This window comes from Bombus terrestris, chromosome 15 (genome assembly GCF_910591885.1).
Source record: "Bombus terrestris chromosome 15, iyBomTerr1.2, whole genome shotgun sequence".
Classification (NCBI taxonomy): Eukaryota; Metazoa; Arthropoda; class Insecta; order Hymenoptera; family Apidae; genus Bombus; species Bombus terrestris.
Genome location: NC_063283.1, coordinates 2,632,794 through 2,647,759, shown reverse-complemented (window position 1 = coordinate 2,647,759; position 14,966 = coordinate 2,632,794). Strand labels below are relative to the sequence as shown.

At 31.6% G+C, this 14,966-nt stretch overlaps 6 protein-coding genes across 13 annotated transcripts; 4 read left to right on the top strand and 2 right to left on the bottom strand.

Moving 5' to 3' along the window:
- The first annotated feature begins 188 nt into the window (after positions 1–188).
- LOC100647674 (protein PTCD3 homolog, mitochondrial) lies at positions 189–4,325 on the top strand. 6 transcript variants are annotated; one of them, XM_048412665.1, is made up of 11 exons: positions 189–356; positions 437–444; positions 1,644–1,749; positions 1,834–2,034; positions 2,119–2,366; positions 2,443–2,551; positions 2,627–2,966; positions 3,042–3,244; positions 3,321–3,653; positions 3,724–3,945; positions 4,053–4,325. In XM_048412665.1, the coding sequence occupies exons 1-11, from the start codon at positions 204–206 to the stop codon at positions 4,212–4,214; spliced, it is 2,085 nt and encodes a 694-aa protein (XP_048268622.1). In that variant the 5' UTR covers positions 189–203; the 3' UTR covers positions 4,215–4,325. The 6 variants fall into 6 exon arrangements, with proteins under 6 accessions (XP_048268622.1, XP_048268621.1, XP_048268623.1 ...); XM_048412664.1 differs by having other exon boundaries at positions 437–480; XM_048412668.1 differs by having other exon boundaries at positions 308–352.
- Positions 4,326–4,532: 207 nt separating this feature from the next.
- On the top strand, positions 4,533–7,031 carry LOC105666528. Its single transcript, XM_012316779.3, has 4 exons — positions 4,533–5,200; positions 5,304–5,637; positions 6,258–6,463; positions 6,578–7,031. The coding sequence occupies exons 1-4, from the start codon at positions 4,680–4,682 to the stop codon at positions 6,798–6,800; spliced, it is 1,284 nt and encodes a 427-aa protein (XP_012172169.1). The 5' UTR covers positions 4,533–4,679; the 3' UTR covers positions 6,801–7,031.
- LOC100647553 (SWI/SNF complex subunit SMARCC2) lies at positions 5,533–11,216 on the bottom strand. 2 transcript variants are annotated; one of them, XM_012316780.3, is made up of 7 exons: positions 10,843–11,216; positions 10,277–10,396; positions 10,090–10,203; positions 8,076–10,023; positions 7,680–7,990; positions 7,138–7,594; positions 5,533–6,447 (listed from the first exon to the last, which is right to left on the bottom strand). In XM_012316780.3, exons 1-6 carry the CDS (start codon positions 10,957–10,959, stop codon positions 7,145–7,147), a joined length of 3,060 nt encoding a protein of 1,019 aa, XP_012172170.1. In that variant the 5' UTR covers positions 10,960–11,216; the 3' UTR covers positions 5,533–6,447; positions 7,138–7,144. The 2 variants fall into 2 exon arrangements, with proteins under 2 accessions (XP_012172170.1, XP_048268619.1); XM_048412662.1 differs by lacking the exons at positions 10,277–10,396; positions 10,843–11,216 and having other exon boundaries at positions 8,076–10,019.
- A 236-nt stretch (positions 11,217–11,452) lies between these two features.
- Positions 11,453–11,915, top strand: LOC105666527 (protein LTO1 homolog). The gene has a single exon (XM_012316777.3). The coding sequence runs from the start codon at positions 11,453–11,455 to the stop codon at positions 11,855–11,857; it is 405 nt and encodes a 134-aa protein (XP_012172167.1). The 3' UTR covers positions 11,858–11,915.
- Positions 11,916–12,023: 108 nt separating this feature from the next.
- LOC100647315 (probable methyltransferase-like protein 25) lies at positions 12,024–13,660 on the top strand. The gene is made up of 4 exons (XM_003400979.4): positions 12,024–12,590; positions 12,669–13,020; positions 13,132–13,229; positions 13,299–13,660. The coding sequence occupies exons 1-4, from the start codon at positions 12,024–12,026 to the stop codon at positions 13,530–13,532; spliced, it is 1,251 nt and encodes a 416-aa protein (XP_003401027.2). The 3' UTR covers positions 13,533–13,660.
- On the bottom strand, positions 13,576–14,931 carry LOC100647438 (cell division cycle-associated protein 7). 2 transcript variants are annotated; one of them, XM_003400980.4, is made up of 3 exons: positions 14,719–14,931; positions 13,959–14,645; positions 13,576–13,874 (listed from the first exon to the last, which is right to left on the bottom strand). In XM_003400980.4, exons 1-3 carry the CDS (start codon positions 14,779–14,781, stop codon positions 13,716–13,718), a joined length of 909 nt encoding a protein of 302 aa, XP_003401028.1. In that variant the 5' UTR covers positions 14,782–14,931; the 3' UTR covers positions 13,576–13,715. The 2 variants fall into 2 exon arrangements, with proteins under 2 accessions (XP_003401028.1, XP_012172168.1); XM_012316778.3 differs by having other exon boundaries at positions 13,658–13,890.
- Positions 14,932–14,966: the final 35 nt, after the last annotated feature.

Below are 14,966 nucleotides of genomic sequence, written 5' to 3'. Positions count from 1 at the left end.
TTACGTTCGATCGAATAAGAAAATACAATGAAAGTAGTCGAGCTAATGTCGTTTTTCTTGTTGGTCGGTGAAACACGAATTTTGTTTTTCATTCATATTCTTCAAGTAGAAGACGTGGTGTAAGCATCCCCTTTTAAGAGTCCCACGGTTTGAAATAAAACACCTGGCTTCTTCCCTATGTGAGCACTATATAGTATACGTACATGCACATACAATTACATGTTAACACGTTTACGCGCACGCATATTCTCACGGCAGAGAACTGCTTCTCTTCGCGGACTGGTTTTGGCTTCCTTATAAACTTTATTCAATTCTTTGTAATATGCCAAAGGGTATACTTCAACATCCACACGTATGTATGTACACGTATACGTGTATTTACTATTCATATGCTAAACAATAAATGCGCTGAAAGAAATGAATCTCTATCTTGTAGATACGACGGTGCAGCTGCCATATTCATCTATTACATATACATATGTATATATGTATATATGATGTTCTTATAAAACTAGAGATAAAAATGATGCGTCGAAGTATTTAATAAGAAAGGGTTGAACATAATTCTTAAGGAAATTTTTCTTTACACGTTCCATGTTCTATTAGAATGTTCCATGTTTTCTGAAGTGTCAGTTTTACGATCGATTTTGTTTTATTTTTTACATTACTATTTTAATCACAATGTAAATATGTATATACTGTTATTCATCTACAATTTTGTTTATGCAATCTTTTTGCATAACAATATTTAAATAATAGCAAATAGTAAATTTGTCTATTTTTCATATTGGTTCTGCAAATCTTTTTCATGAAAGATTACTTTTGAAATGTTTTACATTCAAAACAATCAATGTCGATTATTTCGTTAAATATCAATTAATATTCGATTTGTTTTATAAACTGCATCATTATTTGATCAGTTTAGTATAAAAAATTTAGAAATACAAATTATTGCTATAAATAAATGCGCACAATCAATGTTCTAAAATCTACTTTCTATGAAAAGTAAAATTTTTTAATATTCCTTTATGTTCTACTATTTTATTCAAAATTTTTCTAATTTTATATTCAAATAATTGATTTATTTTATCATAAAGATATAACTGCAACTAAAAGATCAAAATTCAGTGGTGTGATAGAATATTAAAATAGTATTTCGTAATATGTAATCTAATGCTATTATCGAATTCAAATTAATTAGAAATTTATAAAATTGTAAAAATTTTTCGATAAAACTTTTATAACATTCTTAATTTATCTAATTTTGTAAATACAAAACAAAGTATAGCCTGCACATAGGCAACCAAATAGATGTCTAAGTTAGTTCAAGTAGAAACAAGTCTCAAGTAAAGACACAGTACATGGAATTTCACAGACAAATTTATATATCATATCTTAACTTTTGCGATTTTCAATTACATTTTATATAATATTTAAATAATAAGATTTTGTATTATAAATAGTATTTAAACAAGGTATTTATAATGAATCGCCTCAGATATCTTTTAGATAGGTTAGTAACGTTTACTACATTGACATAATTTATTCAAGTTGGTAAAAAGTTTAAAAATATTATTATTTGTTAAATAATACACATCATATTATTTTTCCCCCCTAATATCAATAAATTATTTGTTTCACAGGACTTCATGTGTTGAGTTAAAAAGGTTACAATCTTCATTATCAGTATCAAATTCTAAAGTTAAAATACCAGTTAGAATACAACGTGGTCCTACGGATATTTTAGAGGTAAATATACTAAAAATTTACTTTTGTAGAAAATATATCAAGGGAAATATATATCAACTTTGTTATTTGTACCTTTTTTAAAAGGCTCTTGAACAGACAATACCAAAAGATTCTATTACAAACAACAATTATTTATATCATGATGATCCTTATTTACTTCCACTGAAGAAAAGAAACTACCGTGCTTATGCATTATCATATGAGGCAGGCAAAAAAGCTGCAAAATGGATTCATAATGAACACAAAGATTTATTTCCAAAACATCTCTCAGAGCCAGAAATTGAAGTATGTTTTATTTAGTATCGATATAACATGCATATATTATATTTGGTGTATTTAAATATAAGTAATTTTTAATTTGTATTTAAGGCATTTATACCACCCTCAACGTATACTGACAAAAGTCAGGTATCAGAAGAAATACTTCTACGTATCATATACAGGCGTATAGTGCCTGAAGCTTTGCATGTCTATAAGTTGTTAGACCATAATGTTTCTAATGATACAAAACAAATACTTTTAGAATTATTGTGTTTTTATAACAGTGGAACCAATTCACAGAATATTTCACGTTTAGAAGAGTGGTTTACTCTAAGCTATGATAAATATGCTTGGCAGTAAGTAGTAAAAAAAGATAATGAAAATAGAGAATCACACTTACATTTTACTATTTTCAATAGTTTCATATTTTAGGTATATGTCAGAAATCAATGAACTGTTTGAATTTTTAAAAATGCAAGATTCTTCAACAGCAGCAGTAGCTTACAACACTATGATATGTGGTTTAGCAAAACATTCAAGAGTATACTGACTTTAATTTTTGAACGAATTTTTGCACATTTTTATCATACAATACATTTATAATTTATGTTCTTAGGTAAATGAAGCCTGGATATTGTATCACGAATGCAAAGAGAAAAATATTCTATTAAATATTACTACTTGCAATTATTTATTGGCGCTGATTCCAGAAACTTTTGGTTATAAGCATGAACTGAAAATGGAACGTTTTTTCGATATTCTTGATACAATAAATAAGAAAAGGATTAAACCAAATATCAAAACATTGAATGCTGCCCTTCATGTGATTGTAGTAGCGCAACTGAAGAATGATGAAGATATTGCACAACGTTTGTTTATGGACTTCAAACGAATGAACATAGAATTTTCACCAGCAACGTATTATTATATGATACTGATATTTACGCAAAAACACAGTAATTATAGCTTATTAATGGTATTTTTTTTAATCTTATTTATTTACAATAGTTAATTATATTCTTCTCTTGCAGATGAAAATGCGTATGCTAATTTCGTAAATATTCTACACTCAATAAGAAATAAAAGTTTTAGTATTCAAGATCTACTGGATGATAAATTTTTTAAACATGCTATGTATTTAGCTGATAGTTACTACGATAGAGAAGCTGGTGATATGATTCATAAGCTTCTTCTGATAAGAGACAATTATAAATTCATTTCACGTGCTTCAATAGTATGGTTTTTTAATTTAAATATTTATATTAGATGATACAATTTAGTGCCCTTTTATATTAAAGCTTTTTATATAGGAAAACTCTTATTACATTTCGTATATATCACTAGTATTATCAACAAGTACAGTTGATGACTTTTTCGAATTTTACGAAAAACTTGTTCCAAACATATTTGTGCCACCAAGACGCATTTTTGAAGCTATCGTAAAACATTTAGAACATTATAAAGAAAAAATTCAAATGAAACATCTACAGAGATTATGGTTAGACATAAGTACTCTATGTTTCACAAACTTTTCATTGAAACTTAGAGTATTATCTTTAGTAGAAATGGATGCTTTGCCTGCTGATTCACCTTTTAAAACGTTTTTTATGGATGCAGCTTGGACGTGTTGGAATGAAATCCAGGTTGGTTTGTTTATAATATTAAGTGACAAAAAAATACATGTAATAAAAATAAACAATTTGCTATTGACAGACAGAGATCGAAACAAAATCAGGAACATATACTCCACTTGAAAATGCCAAGACAGCTTGTATAGTAGCAATATTGTTGCATGGTGGTCATATAGTAGAAAGTATTGAAGTTCTGACATATATTACTAAAGAATCAGATTTATTTCTTCCAACAATGAACGAAATACAAGTGAATGAATTATTTGAAAGTTATATTTCAAAAGAATGTATTTTGGGAGCTTTTGTATGTATATTCATATTTATAATCTCTTTAGCTTGTTAGTTAGTTTGTTAGAATTAGTTTAGCTTCTTCGAATTTAAAGTGTAACTTTAAGGCATTTATCTTTACAGCTTGTTCTCGAGTATTCTGTAAATTCAGGATTTCCACATATTATTAAAATGGCTACAACATTACAAAATCTTCCACAATTAACGGATGCTTATCGCAAGGAATTGATTAATTTAGTTGGGGCGGAAGCATTAAATTCCTCTGATACCGAACAATCAAATTAATTATGAAAAAATTATGTTAATTATGTAATTACGTACTCTCTTTTTTTATTATTGTTCTTGCAATTGTAAATCTAAATGTTTCATTGAGCTATATAAAATTTATGAAACTGACTCAATTTCTTCATTAAATTTGTGTTATATGTGTAAGAATTTCAATCAATTTGTCATTCAAAGAATAGAAATTACATGCGTGATTGATATGTATTAACGTCCTTGCCCCCCTAGTTAGGGTACTTACGATTAATAAATTATGCTATGCGACAGTGGGAGGTACCATTCTCTCGTCACTCAAATACTTATTTCCTGCATCGTTGCTTAACATCGTAACTCACTCGTCCACGTTCAAAGGCTAAAGTGTTACGATATTTATTGATTCAAGAATCTTATAGATACACGAAATTTCTTCTTCTGATTTCTTCTTCACAGTTTTTAAAAGTTATAACTTTTATCCTTAGTATCAGAGTGATGGATGAGGAAGGACACGTGAGTCTTACGTTAGAATCTGTGCGTGAATTAATAACAAAGGATGAACCTGATGTGGAAATTACCAGTTTGGAAGAAGAACTCGGTTCAGGAAGAGGTGACAATTATACATCTATGCTATATCGTATTCGAGCAAAAGGTCGAAAACAAATAAAAAATCATGAATGGGTCAATTATGAACGTGCGATTATTTACAAAGTATTACCTCGATCAAGAGAACATCGTGAAGCTTTTAAAAGCGAACTTCTATTTCAAAACGAAGTAGCATTTTATACGCATGTGTGGCCTGCTCTGAATGAATTACAAACAAATGGTAAAAAAGTTTTTGGAGGAGTCGCAAAAATATACGCGGCGCGAATTGATCTTATTGCTATGGAAGATTTACGAGAAAGAGGCTTTAAAATGGAAGACAGAAGAAAAGGATTACAACTTGAGCATTTGAAACGAACGTTGAAAGCTTTAGCTGGTTTTCATGCGCTCAGTCTAACTCTTAGAGAAACGAGGCAAGTCAAATAATATTGTCTTTTCCTCTTTATTTATTATTATGTTATATTATTATATCTTTATATAAGTGTGTATATTAATGTGTATATATGGATGTACAAGGCCGGAAGAATTTGCAAGACTGACAGATCCAAATAGAGGTCAAGGTATACAAGAAGCCCTTTTTCGAACAGAAAATGAGGATTGGTATCGTCAATATTATCATGTTGCTGCTAAGAATGCCATTAGAATGGTTTCTGATGGTTTTCCTCCTCACATGGAATCCAAGAGACTCGAGATAATGGAGAAATTACGAGCATTTCTTAACGATGATGTATTTTTTCGTACCATGAGCGAAATTGCAGCCATGCAAGGTCCTCTTACAGTTTTTTGTCATGGTGATTGTTGGACTAATAATTTTTTATTTAAAGATGATTCGACTAATCCAGATGAAGAAGTAAGTATTATATGTAGATAATATTTAATATCTTATTTACATATATTGTTGTATCAAAATGTACAAAAAGTGTTGTGTGTACACGCGTACGTTGTATAATTCTACTATATAGGAATCGAAGAATCAAGAAATAATGTTTCTCGGTATAATTTTATTACTCATTAATTTATAAGATTTTTAGATATTACGTTCTTTCCGCTTCTTACCAATTGTCTTGTACAAGTAGCATTTTAATAATGTTAAAGAAAAAATACTTGTAATTTATAAAATTTCTATTTCATAAAAATAGAAATTATTCAGATTCAGTCAAGTCAGTTACCATATTTGATGGTATAACTAAATCATGTTTTGCCATTATTTATATAGTTGGGATTTTTATAAATTCTATTTCTATACTTACTAAAATTTATTAAAACAAGAAAAAAGAAAGCACAGGCATAAGTATAGTGTAAAAATATTTATCTTAGTTTTTTCACTTCGTTTACGAAGCAGAAATAATTCGAACATGAATATCAATATTGATTGAATTTCGATTAGATTAACCTAGGAAATAGAAATCGGGCATAGTACAATTTAAGTGGGTCAAATCTTAAATTACGATTAATGCTAGGACTTTACAGGATGTCTATTTAGTTGATTTTCAACTATCTCGAGTTGGTTCACTTGCCCTTGATCTTGCGAATTTGTTGTATTGCTGTGCAAATGGAGAGATTAGACGAACGCATATGACACAGCTCCTTCAACATTATCATTTCCACCTAATGTCTTCGTTACATACGCTTAATCCAAAACAGCCACCAATAGACCCATCTGTAATGTGGGAACTGTAAGTAATATCATGCTCAATATGTCCATAAGTTGAAAAAGATAACGGATAAATTTTGTAAGCGATTACTCTTAGTGCATCCTCTAATCTTCCTGTTTTATTTATCATGTACAGATTAAACGAAGAAATACGACGATGCGGCCGATTCGGTGCAGGGCTTGCATTGGATATTTTGCCAATTAGTACGTGCGAAAGCAACGAAGCTCCAGATTTATATGAAGAATCAGAAACAAGTAAAGGGAAGCAAAGCGCTCGAGTACCGCCGCGAGGAGGAGCCGAATGTGCGCGACTTATGACTGATCTAGTTTTAGAACTGGTTCATAATCATGCTTTATAGATTGAATTATACGGAATTTTTATGAATATTATTCGAATATCTTTCTTACATGGCTACAAAACAAATGAATTGTAATTGTCATCGCGTTATCTTATGTATATGTTTATACGCGATTAAATTATGTAAATTTCGATAAAAATTAGCATTTTTATGACACGAAAGTCTATAAAAATATCTAGTTATATTAAAAGAGAGGAAATAAAATGAACATTATTCTATATTGCAAAAATACTATACTTGAAAATTCTATGTTCATACTTTCTATCGACATACGATAAAATATTACACTATTACGCTGGTCAATAACTAAAATTTATAAATATGATATGTAACTTACACAAAAATTATGCCTGTTGCGGAGGTGTGTGCGGTGGTGGTTGTTGAGCTGGTGGTTGTGGACTCGGTGGCTGTTGTTGCTGTTGTTGCTGTGCAGTAGGTTGCCATGTAGGGTGTTGATTTTGTTGTTGCTGTTGCTGTTCTTGGGCTAAACGCTGATGCGCTTGTTGCCTAGCTCTGAATTCTGCGGCTTTTAATTGTTCTAAATGAAACTGTTGTCTTTCTGTAATGAGTTGTTGTCGTTGATATTCGAGACCTTCGCGTTCTCGTTCCATCGTAGTTTCCAGCTCTTCAAAATGACGTAATTTAATTTCCAATTTTTTCATTTGTGTCTCAACAAGCAACGCTACTAAAGATTTAATTTTGCGTTCTTCTACAGCTGCCAAATGCTTCGCTTTAACGGCAGCTGCCGCTAACGCTGCTGCGGCTGCAGACTGGAGTTGAGCGTCTCGCACCACCTATAACAAAGAAAAAAGATGACAATAGACAATGCATAAATATAATAATATTTAATAAAGATGACATCGTAAAATAATAATTTACCTTGTCTTTCTTTTCTTTCGCCTCCATAGTTTCAGCATCCATAGTTGATTTTGTATCTTCTTCGGTTTCTTTTAGTTCATCTTCCTTTTTACTTATATCTAATTGACTTTGCTCAATTTCAGATTCTTTAGGTTTTTCTTGTTCCTCCTTTTTCATTTCCATAGAAGCTGCTGTTGCCGAATGTGGAGATGTGGCCACTGTTGCTGGAACGTTTCCAGTAGTTGAAGGTGGTGTTGTATCGTCCGGGGGTTCGGGTGGACCTGTCCCAGCTATACCTGATTGTGCTAATCCTGCAGCTGGATCAAATTTACCTAAATAATTGAAAAATAATTATTATTTCAGGATATTACTCAAAGTTATTCAATACTCTGTTGTGATAAGAAAAGAATTAATTACCATCAGAGTTAGCACTAGCTTGAACATTCCTCAAGTGTTGATCTAATAAAGCTGCTGGTACTTGGTCCTTAATGGCTGCAAATTCTTCCATAGCAGCTTTAGCTGCACTTGCTGCAACTCTGGGATCAACGACCGAAGCCAAAAATGCTACAGTACTCATAACTGGATTGCCAGCTTTAGAAAATGGTACTGGTTGGTAAGCTAATGGACCCAAGCCTTCTGGTCCACCTTCTTCTAAATATGGATCTTCTATTGGAAGTCGTAAGAAATGTAAGATACATTCATCCTGCGTTCTTGAACCCACATGTTCGCAAACTTTGTTCCAATCATCTTTGTGTAATTCTAGTCCTTCTAATAGTAAAAGCGTTTCTTGTTCTGTCCAATCGCGAGTAGCGCCGGCAGCTTGTTTGTTTTTCAAAACTGCTGGTTTTCTCGAATATTGATCGATTTTTAATCCAAAATTTGCCATCACTCCGGCTGAGGCTTTCTCCTCTGTTCCCAAGTTGGATGACTTTTTTTCTAAATCAAGTAATGTCTTCGCAGCAGAAGGCTGTGGTGTCTTAGGAGGATTTGGATTAACCGGGGCTAAACCTGATGGAGTATCTGATAATACATGGAAATGTGATGTCGGAGGTGGTCCCATAGGTGTCGGTCTTGATTCTGCATCTACCTGGTAGTTAATAAGTCCCCATTGTTCCAAAAATGCATGCACACGCATAATTGCACAAACATCGCCTGCTAAATTACGTCTACAAGCTGTCGATGTAATATACTCTGTAGGATTTAATCTGTACGTGTCAATCATAAAATTTCTGTATGCAAGATAAATTTCCGGTGTTTTAGATTTATTTTTACCATTAAAAAACTCAGATAAAGCTCTCTTTTCTATAGTATGAATCGAATTATAATCAAACCAAGCAGAGTAACTAGGGACAACTATATGATGTGTTTGTTCAGTAACATTATCTTCTGGTTCGTCTCCTTTATTTCCTTCTCCTCTTTCTTTGCTTGCGTCTCGTTCTTCCCTATCTTGAGTACTTTGAGAACTTCCCTTATCTCCTTCCATAGGTTCGTCCAAGTCTGCCATATTACCAGATTTGAGCGGTTGAAGCTCGTTGTCTTGTTTTTTACTGCCTGTTGTAGCTAAAGTAGTGCCGCTTGTTGGAATGTTACCTTGACCAGTTACAGGAGGATTTGTAGGAGTTGCAACTACTTCTACAATCCGAGGTTCCGCCGGTGGATCTTCCATTCCTTGGGTGAGATCATCTTCCTCTTCGCCGCCGCCGCGTGATTTTTTTGGAGCCGTAAGTGACGACGAAGACGAAGTACTCTGGACACCTGATGGCCCTCTTGCGCTTTTACGCTTTCCCGGTTTCGGTGATGGACTAGGAGATCGTTTCCGTTTTGGTTTCTTTGCTGAAGGCGGAGGATGAGATGGCTGAGCCATTAAATCTTCTACCGAAAGTCGGTATTTATGTATTTTTTTTTGACCACTTTCATCTATTTCATAGTCTTCTTCGTTCATCCATTCGTTATATTGATCTAAATCTAACGCCCACGTTGCCGATACTTTGTATATCGATTTCATGTTTGTATTTGTAAGCGTACCTTCTGGAAAATCCCAAGGAAGATCCAATGCAGTCCAAGAATCATAACTATCTGGGAAATAATACCAATGAAGAAGAACAGATCTTTCTCGTCTCATACAAGGCCGTGCATACTCTTCTTCCATAGGGTCAACTGGGGGGTAAATTATGTGCGTTGCATCTGCCTCATTTTCAACAATACTACCTTGATGTCGACGAACTGCTTCTTTTACTTTCGCAGCAGTTGATTTATCTACATCAGGTCTAACATATACACTTGGTATAATCATACAACGATTTTGTACCAAGGCTCGTTCAGCTGCCATTAACATTTCCACTGTTCTGTCCATACGAGATCCTGACTAAAAAACAACATTTATTTGTATGTGTAAAGAATTGTTAAATTATGTTTATAATATCATACTTACCTTTCCAACGGGGAAGTCAAATCGACGCCATCCTTGTTCTTGCTTAAAACGATATGCTGTAGCAAGAATATGACATAGTCCACCTCCAGGTTTAAAATCTAAGAAACATTTCATCTGAAAATTTAATAAATGATTTGGTTAGTTTAAAAAAAGATACTTTCCATTGTATCAACCAATAAATACATACAGGAAGTCTTGTCATTGGAGGTTTTGAAACATTCTTTCCTAAATTATCTTCTTGAAATTGCAGTAATTGTACTATCAATGTAGCTAAGCTTTTATTAGTAGGAGGATCCGTTTGAACGTACTAAAAAGATATTTGAGAGAGGTATAAGGCAAATATCAAAAGATGTTCAAACAATTATATTTATATTCATTATATATATACACACACAACATTCAATTAAGTTAAATATATATAAATATCATATATATATACATTTATGTGTGGTTCTACATATAATTTATAAAATAAAATAAAATATTCACATGCTACATTATGAAAATGACATTTCTGTGCATAAAAGCAATATTTTATTACAAAATAAATATAACAAATAGTTAATCTATATATGATATTAACCTTTATTATTATTTTTACTATTTACATTAATTCGAAAATAAAAATATAATTGTAATAAATTATAGGTGGAATAATAGAATAATTAAAAAGTAAAATAAAAGATTGTTAATACAGCACATAAACTAGTAAGCAGTTGACCAAATACTTCGACGCCGGGCATTTGGATGTACCTTTTTGCAGTTTTTCAAAAGCCATTGTTTAACTCCATCGAGTTGTGTAAGAATTTCTTGGGACTCAAAAAACTTTGTATTGGGTCCACCGTCCTTTTTAGGTCCTAACGCGAGCATCCTTTATGAAATATTAACTTAAAAAATTGTTGAACGCACTACAAGAAAGAACACCGCGTTTGTTGCAAACATGACACACCTCTGAAGTTGGTTCTAGCCATATTATTCCAATACAGGAATATTTCGATTTACGTTCGTAAATTTTTTCTTCAACATCAAATAGGCTTTTACAGCCTATGAATAAGTGTTTCCTAATAAAAACTCAGAAATATATATTTGTTTTTCGTTACTTATAACCTTAACCGATCTGATAATATTTTCTGTTAACCACGAATGAAGCATATAGTGACTTTAAAGGTTGGTAGACATGCTCGTGTATACTCGGAATTATTCGATACGTATTTACAATTGCTCCCATACTTACATCTCATATATCCATCTCATAGTATTCTGATAGTACCGGTTATAAATTAGAGCTAGGGTTGTTAAGAATCGTATTAGATTTTTTTAACCGAATTAGATTATTCAATGTACTGTGCGATACATAATAGTAATGTCTGATAAAGAAGATATAGATATAAATAAGAAGTTCGAAGATTTACTATTTGTCGAAGAAAATGCACAATCCGTAGGTTACGAAGAAGGTTTTGAGGTTGGCAAAAAACAATTGGTAAATGGGTATCATTTTGGATATCACAGGGGTAGTTTGTTAGGTGCACAATTAGGATATTACAGTGGTATTTTGGAACAATGTTTAACTACCAATAGATGTAATTCAGAGAAAGCTGTTTCCATTGCAAAAACACTTTTGCAGGATATTTATAATTTTCCCAAATTTAACGATGAGACGGTGGATATATTGAAAATTGTAGATAATATTAAATTTAAATATGCCAAGTTTTGTGCATTGACAAAAATATCTTCATCGTATCCAGAAGTGGATAAACTCGATTTTTAATTGTATGAGAATATTATATTTAAATAAATAAAGAGCGAAACAATATTGTAGAACTGTATCTGGGCTTCATAATATTTTTCATTTTTAACAATCATAATAAACATTGTTATTTGGACAAAATTTATACCGTATTGTACCAAGTTTAAATGTGATAAATATTAAAATCATGTATGATAAACATTTCAATGAAATTATATATTTCATTAACACATATCATAAGTTGGTAAATTGTCATATTGTTGATTTTATTACTGAAAACTTATGGACAACATGTTTACCAGAAGCCTTAAGGTCAGAATTAGAGAAGAATGAATTGAGTTGGGTTAGTTGGACAGAAAATGACAATTATCCTACACTGAATAATTTTATAAAGTTGGCAAAATCTTTATCTTTGCAATCATGCTCTATAGAAACAAATTCAAAAGATTTTTTAAACACATTACCAGATATAAATAATCATAAGAAATGTACGTGTAAAAATATTAAGATAGAATTTATAAATACAAAGAAGTTACACGAGGTTGAATCCCTTGGAAACATTATTGGGGAAGTTGCTGCAAGAACAAATAATTTAGTAATAGATGCTGGTGCTGGGAAAGCATATCTGTCAACATTTTTAGCAGAAAATCATAAAGTTCCTGTTCTTGCAATAGATTCTTCACAATTATGTAGTAATGGAGCAATCTGTAGACAAAAAAAATTGCAGAAGAAGCTGATACTGTCTCCAATGCTGGTAGTAACAGTGTATTAAATTTTTATTAAATACTACATTTGAATACATGAACTACAAATAAGTTGTACTTTGTTTTAGGTACGCTATGTAGTTGAAGAAATTAATGACAGAACTGATTACATAAAAATGATAAAAGAAAATTTTTCCGACTGGGATATAAATAAAAACCTTATATTAACTGGTTTACATACTTGTGGTTCTCTCACTGACTCAATTATTCGAACATTCTTAGCTACAAAAGACATTAATATTTTATGTATAGTGCCTTGTTGTTACCATTTGACAAATGAAACACTTAATAAAAAAATTAATTTTTCTAGAAATGCTAGAATGTTAGCCCAACAATCTGTTGAAAGAAGTACAAAAAATAAATCTGTACCTTCATCATTGTTCTACAGAGCAATATTACAAGTCATTTTTCATTCTTTGGGTATATTTATTTTTATATTAATTTTTATATTAAAATATTTAATATTTAATTTTTATATTAATTTTTAATGTATTTCATATAGTATATACTATTGTTTTTCTTTTTTAATAGGTATTTATAATGCTAGAGTAGGTCGCGGCGGACCATCACACGATTTTCCAAGTTATGCTCAATGGGCATTTTCAAGAATTGGGGTAGATTTGGAGAAGGTATAGCAATAACATTATTATAAATATTTTAATTGAATATTTTTTTTAAGAAAATTTTTGTATCCTTAGATACCATCACGAGAAGCACTGACAAAAACGTTTCAACTTTATGCACATTTAATGGAGAAGTTTTACATATTTCAAATGTTAAGGATACATGTTGGTCTTGTATTAGAAGCAGCCATTATGTTGGATAGAATAATATTTTTACAGAACAGTAATCAGTGTTCTAAAATTGCGATACTGCGTTTATTTGATCCTATATTATCTCCAAGACGTTATGGCATTATTGCAGTAAAATAGCGACAGGAAAGAAAGTTATAAACAAAGAAGTATACGACGTGAATACAGAAAACAATTTTATTATATTTGTTGTGAAGTTTTCTCATACATAGCACGATCAATTGAAAAATAAAATCAATAAAAGATTATTTGTTATGAGGTTTAATTATATTATTATAACTACAAATTTTGTATCAATGAAAATTATGTGTCATCTGTTTCGGCAGATTGAAGGTAATCCATAACAGACGAAAATCCTTCTTCTTTTACAATAGGGGCTAAAATTCCAGTTGGGGGTAAGCCACTTCTTGTTCTACATATACTGCAGTTACATAAACCACGGCAAGGTGGACAAGCCCAATTCTGCAAAATTTTGGCACTAAAATAAATAATTATGGAACAAAAATAAAAAATAAATATATATATATGTATAAATATATGGCATACAGGATCTTTTAATGCATCAACGGCACTTTCGCCATATCGTCCTTTTAAGCAAGGTCCACAAAATTGTCCTCTAAGTCCAACACATTCTCCTGAACGACATACAGTCTTTGTATCTAATGTTTTCTGCCTGCACTGATGACAGCATGTTCCATTAATTTTGCAATACTGCTTCGAAGTACTTTTGGATGCAATATTATCTATCATTTCATCCGTAATTTCACTGACGGGCGGTATGTTATTCGGGTCATAAGGAGCCTTGTTTGTATTGTACATTCGTTTTTTAGTTATATCACACAAATCATCACTACTCCCATCGTCACTGCTCATAGATCGTTGCTCTTCCTCATCTACATCGCACACTCCCATCTTCATTAAATCAATCGATCGTTGAAATGGCTTCGCCCATGGAAATAGAACTTGGAGTTTAGGTTTATCACTTTTAAGGTCAATTATATCATTCTCTTTTTCTTCTTGGGAGATATTCCTTGATCTACTTCTAGTATTATACTTTTTACGAAATTCGAGCTTTACATATTTCATGCTAAAACGATCGTTCTTAGAATGAGAAATAGTTTTACGTCTTTTTTTAGGTGGTTCGTTTTCTGAATTCTCTGTATCATTGTGTATTTGTTTCAGTTCTTTTATCTCGTTCGTTTGTTCTTTTAACTCTTTGAAAAATTCGGCAAACTGCAATGTTGAATGTAAATAAACACACCGGATAATTATAGGTTAGAAATTTAAATCAAACAAAAGTACTTACGATAGCGTTTCTTTCGGCTATGTTTCTTTTTCGTAAATCATTGTAATCATCGTTTTCGTCCATATTAAAAATTTAATCCTCAAGTAATGTATACTCACGATAATAGTATATTTTTTAGATAAAAGAATAGAATTAAAAACAAACACAATGCTCGTGTTCAAATTGTTCCACTGATTCTAAAAACTGACAATTATGGCGAGTTGGACAGTGGGACTGTTTTGGCGGGTAAAACCGACACGGCATCTATA

What these genes read in the sequence shown, in the direction of transcription:
- LOC100647674 (XM_048412664.1), top strand. Translation starts at nt 204, where the DNA reads ATGCACATACAATTACATGTTAACACGTTTACGCGCACGCATATTCTC. An exon ending in GTTTAGCAAAACATTCAAGA is followed by an intron (nt 2,552 to 2,626) that starts GTATACTGACTT and finishes TTATGTTCTTAG; the next exon opens with GTAAATGAAGCCTGGATATT. An exon ending in AATGTATTTTGGGAGCTTTT is followed by an intron (nt 3,946 to 4,052) that starts GTATGTATATTC and finishes TTATCTTTACAG; the next exon opens with CTTGTTCTCGAGTATTCTGT.
- LOC100647315 (XM_003400979.4), top strand. Translation starts at nt 12,024, where the DNA reads ATGTATGATAAACATTTCAATGAAATTATATATTTCATTAACACATAT. An exon ending in TGATACTGTCTCCAATGCTG is followed by an intron (nt 12,591 to 12,668) that starts GTAGTAACAGTG and finishes ACTTTGTTTTAG; the next exon opens with GTACGCTATGTAGTTGAAGA. An exon ending in AGTCATTTTTCATTCTTTGG is followed by an intron (nt 13,021 to 13,131) that starts GTATATTTATTT and finishes CTTTTTTAATAG; the next exon opens with GTATTTATAATGCTAGAGTA.
- LOC105666528 (XM_012316779.3), top strand. Translation starts at nt 4,680, where the DNA reads ATGGATGAGGAAGGACACGTGAGTCTTACGTTAGAATCTGTGCGTGAA. An exon ending in CTAACTCTTAGAGAAACGAG is followed by an intron (nt 5,201 to 5,303) that starts GCAAGTCAAATA and finishes TGGATGTACAAG; the next exon opens with GCCGGAAGAATTTGCAAGAC. An exon ending in CGACTAATCCAGATGAAGAA is followed by an intron (nt 5,638 to 6,257) that starts GTAAGTATTATA and finishes AGGACTTTACAG; the next exon opens with GATGTCTATTTAGTTGATTT.
- LOC105666527 (XM_012316777.3), top strand. Translation starts at nt 11,453, where the DNA reads ATGTCTGATAAAGAAGATATAGATATAAATAAGAAGTTCGAAGATTTA.
- LOC100647438 (XM_003400980.4), bottom strand. Translation starts at nt 14,781, where the DNA reads ATGGACGAAAACGATGATTACAATGATTTACGAAAAAGAAACATAGCC. An exon ending in TAGCCGAAAGAAACGCTATC is followed by an intron (nt 14,646 to 14,718) that starts GTAAGTACTTTT and finishes TCAACATTGCAG; the next exon opens with TTTGCCGAATTTTTCAAAGA. An exon ending in TTGATGCATTAAAAGATCCT is followed by an intron (nt 13,875 to 13,958) that starts GTATGCCATATA and finishes AAAATTTTGCAG; the next exon opens with AATTGGGCTTGTCCACCTTG.
- LOC100647553 (XM_012316780.3), bottom strand. Translation starts at nt 10,959, where the DNA reads ATGCTCGCGTTAGGACCTAAAAAGGACGGTGGACCCAATACAAAGTTT. An exon ending in TTTTGAAAAACTGCAAAAAG is followed by an intron (nt 10,397 to 10,842) that starts GTACATCCAAAT and finishes ATATCTTTTTAG; the next exon opens with TACGTTCAAACGGATCCTCC. An exon ending in CGAAAGAAAAGAAAGACAAG is followed by an intron (nt 7,595 to 7,679) that starts GTAAATTATTAT and finishes TCTTTGTTATAG; the next exon opens with GTGGTGCGAGACGCTCAACT.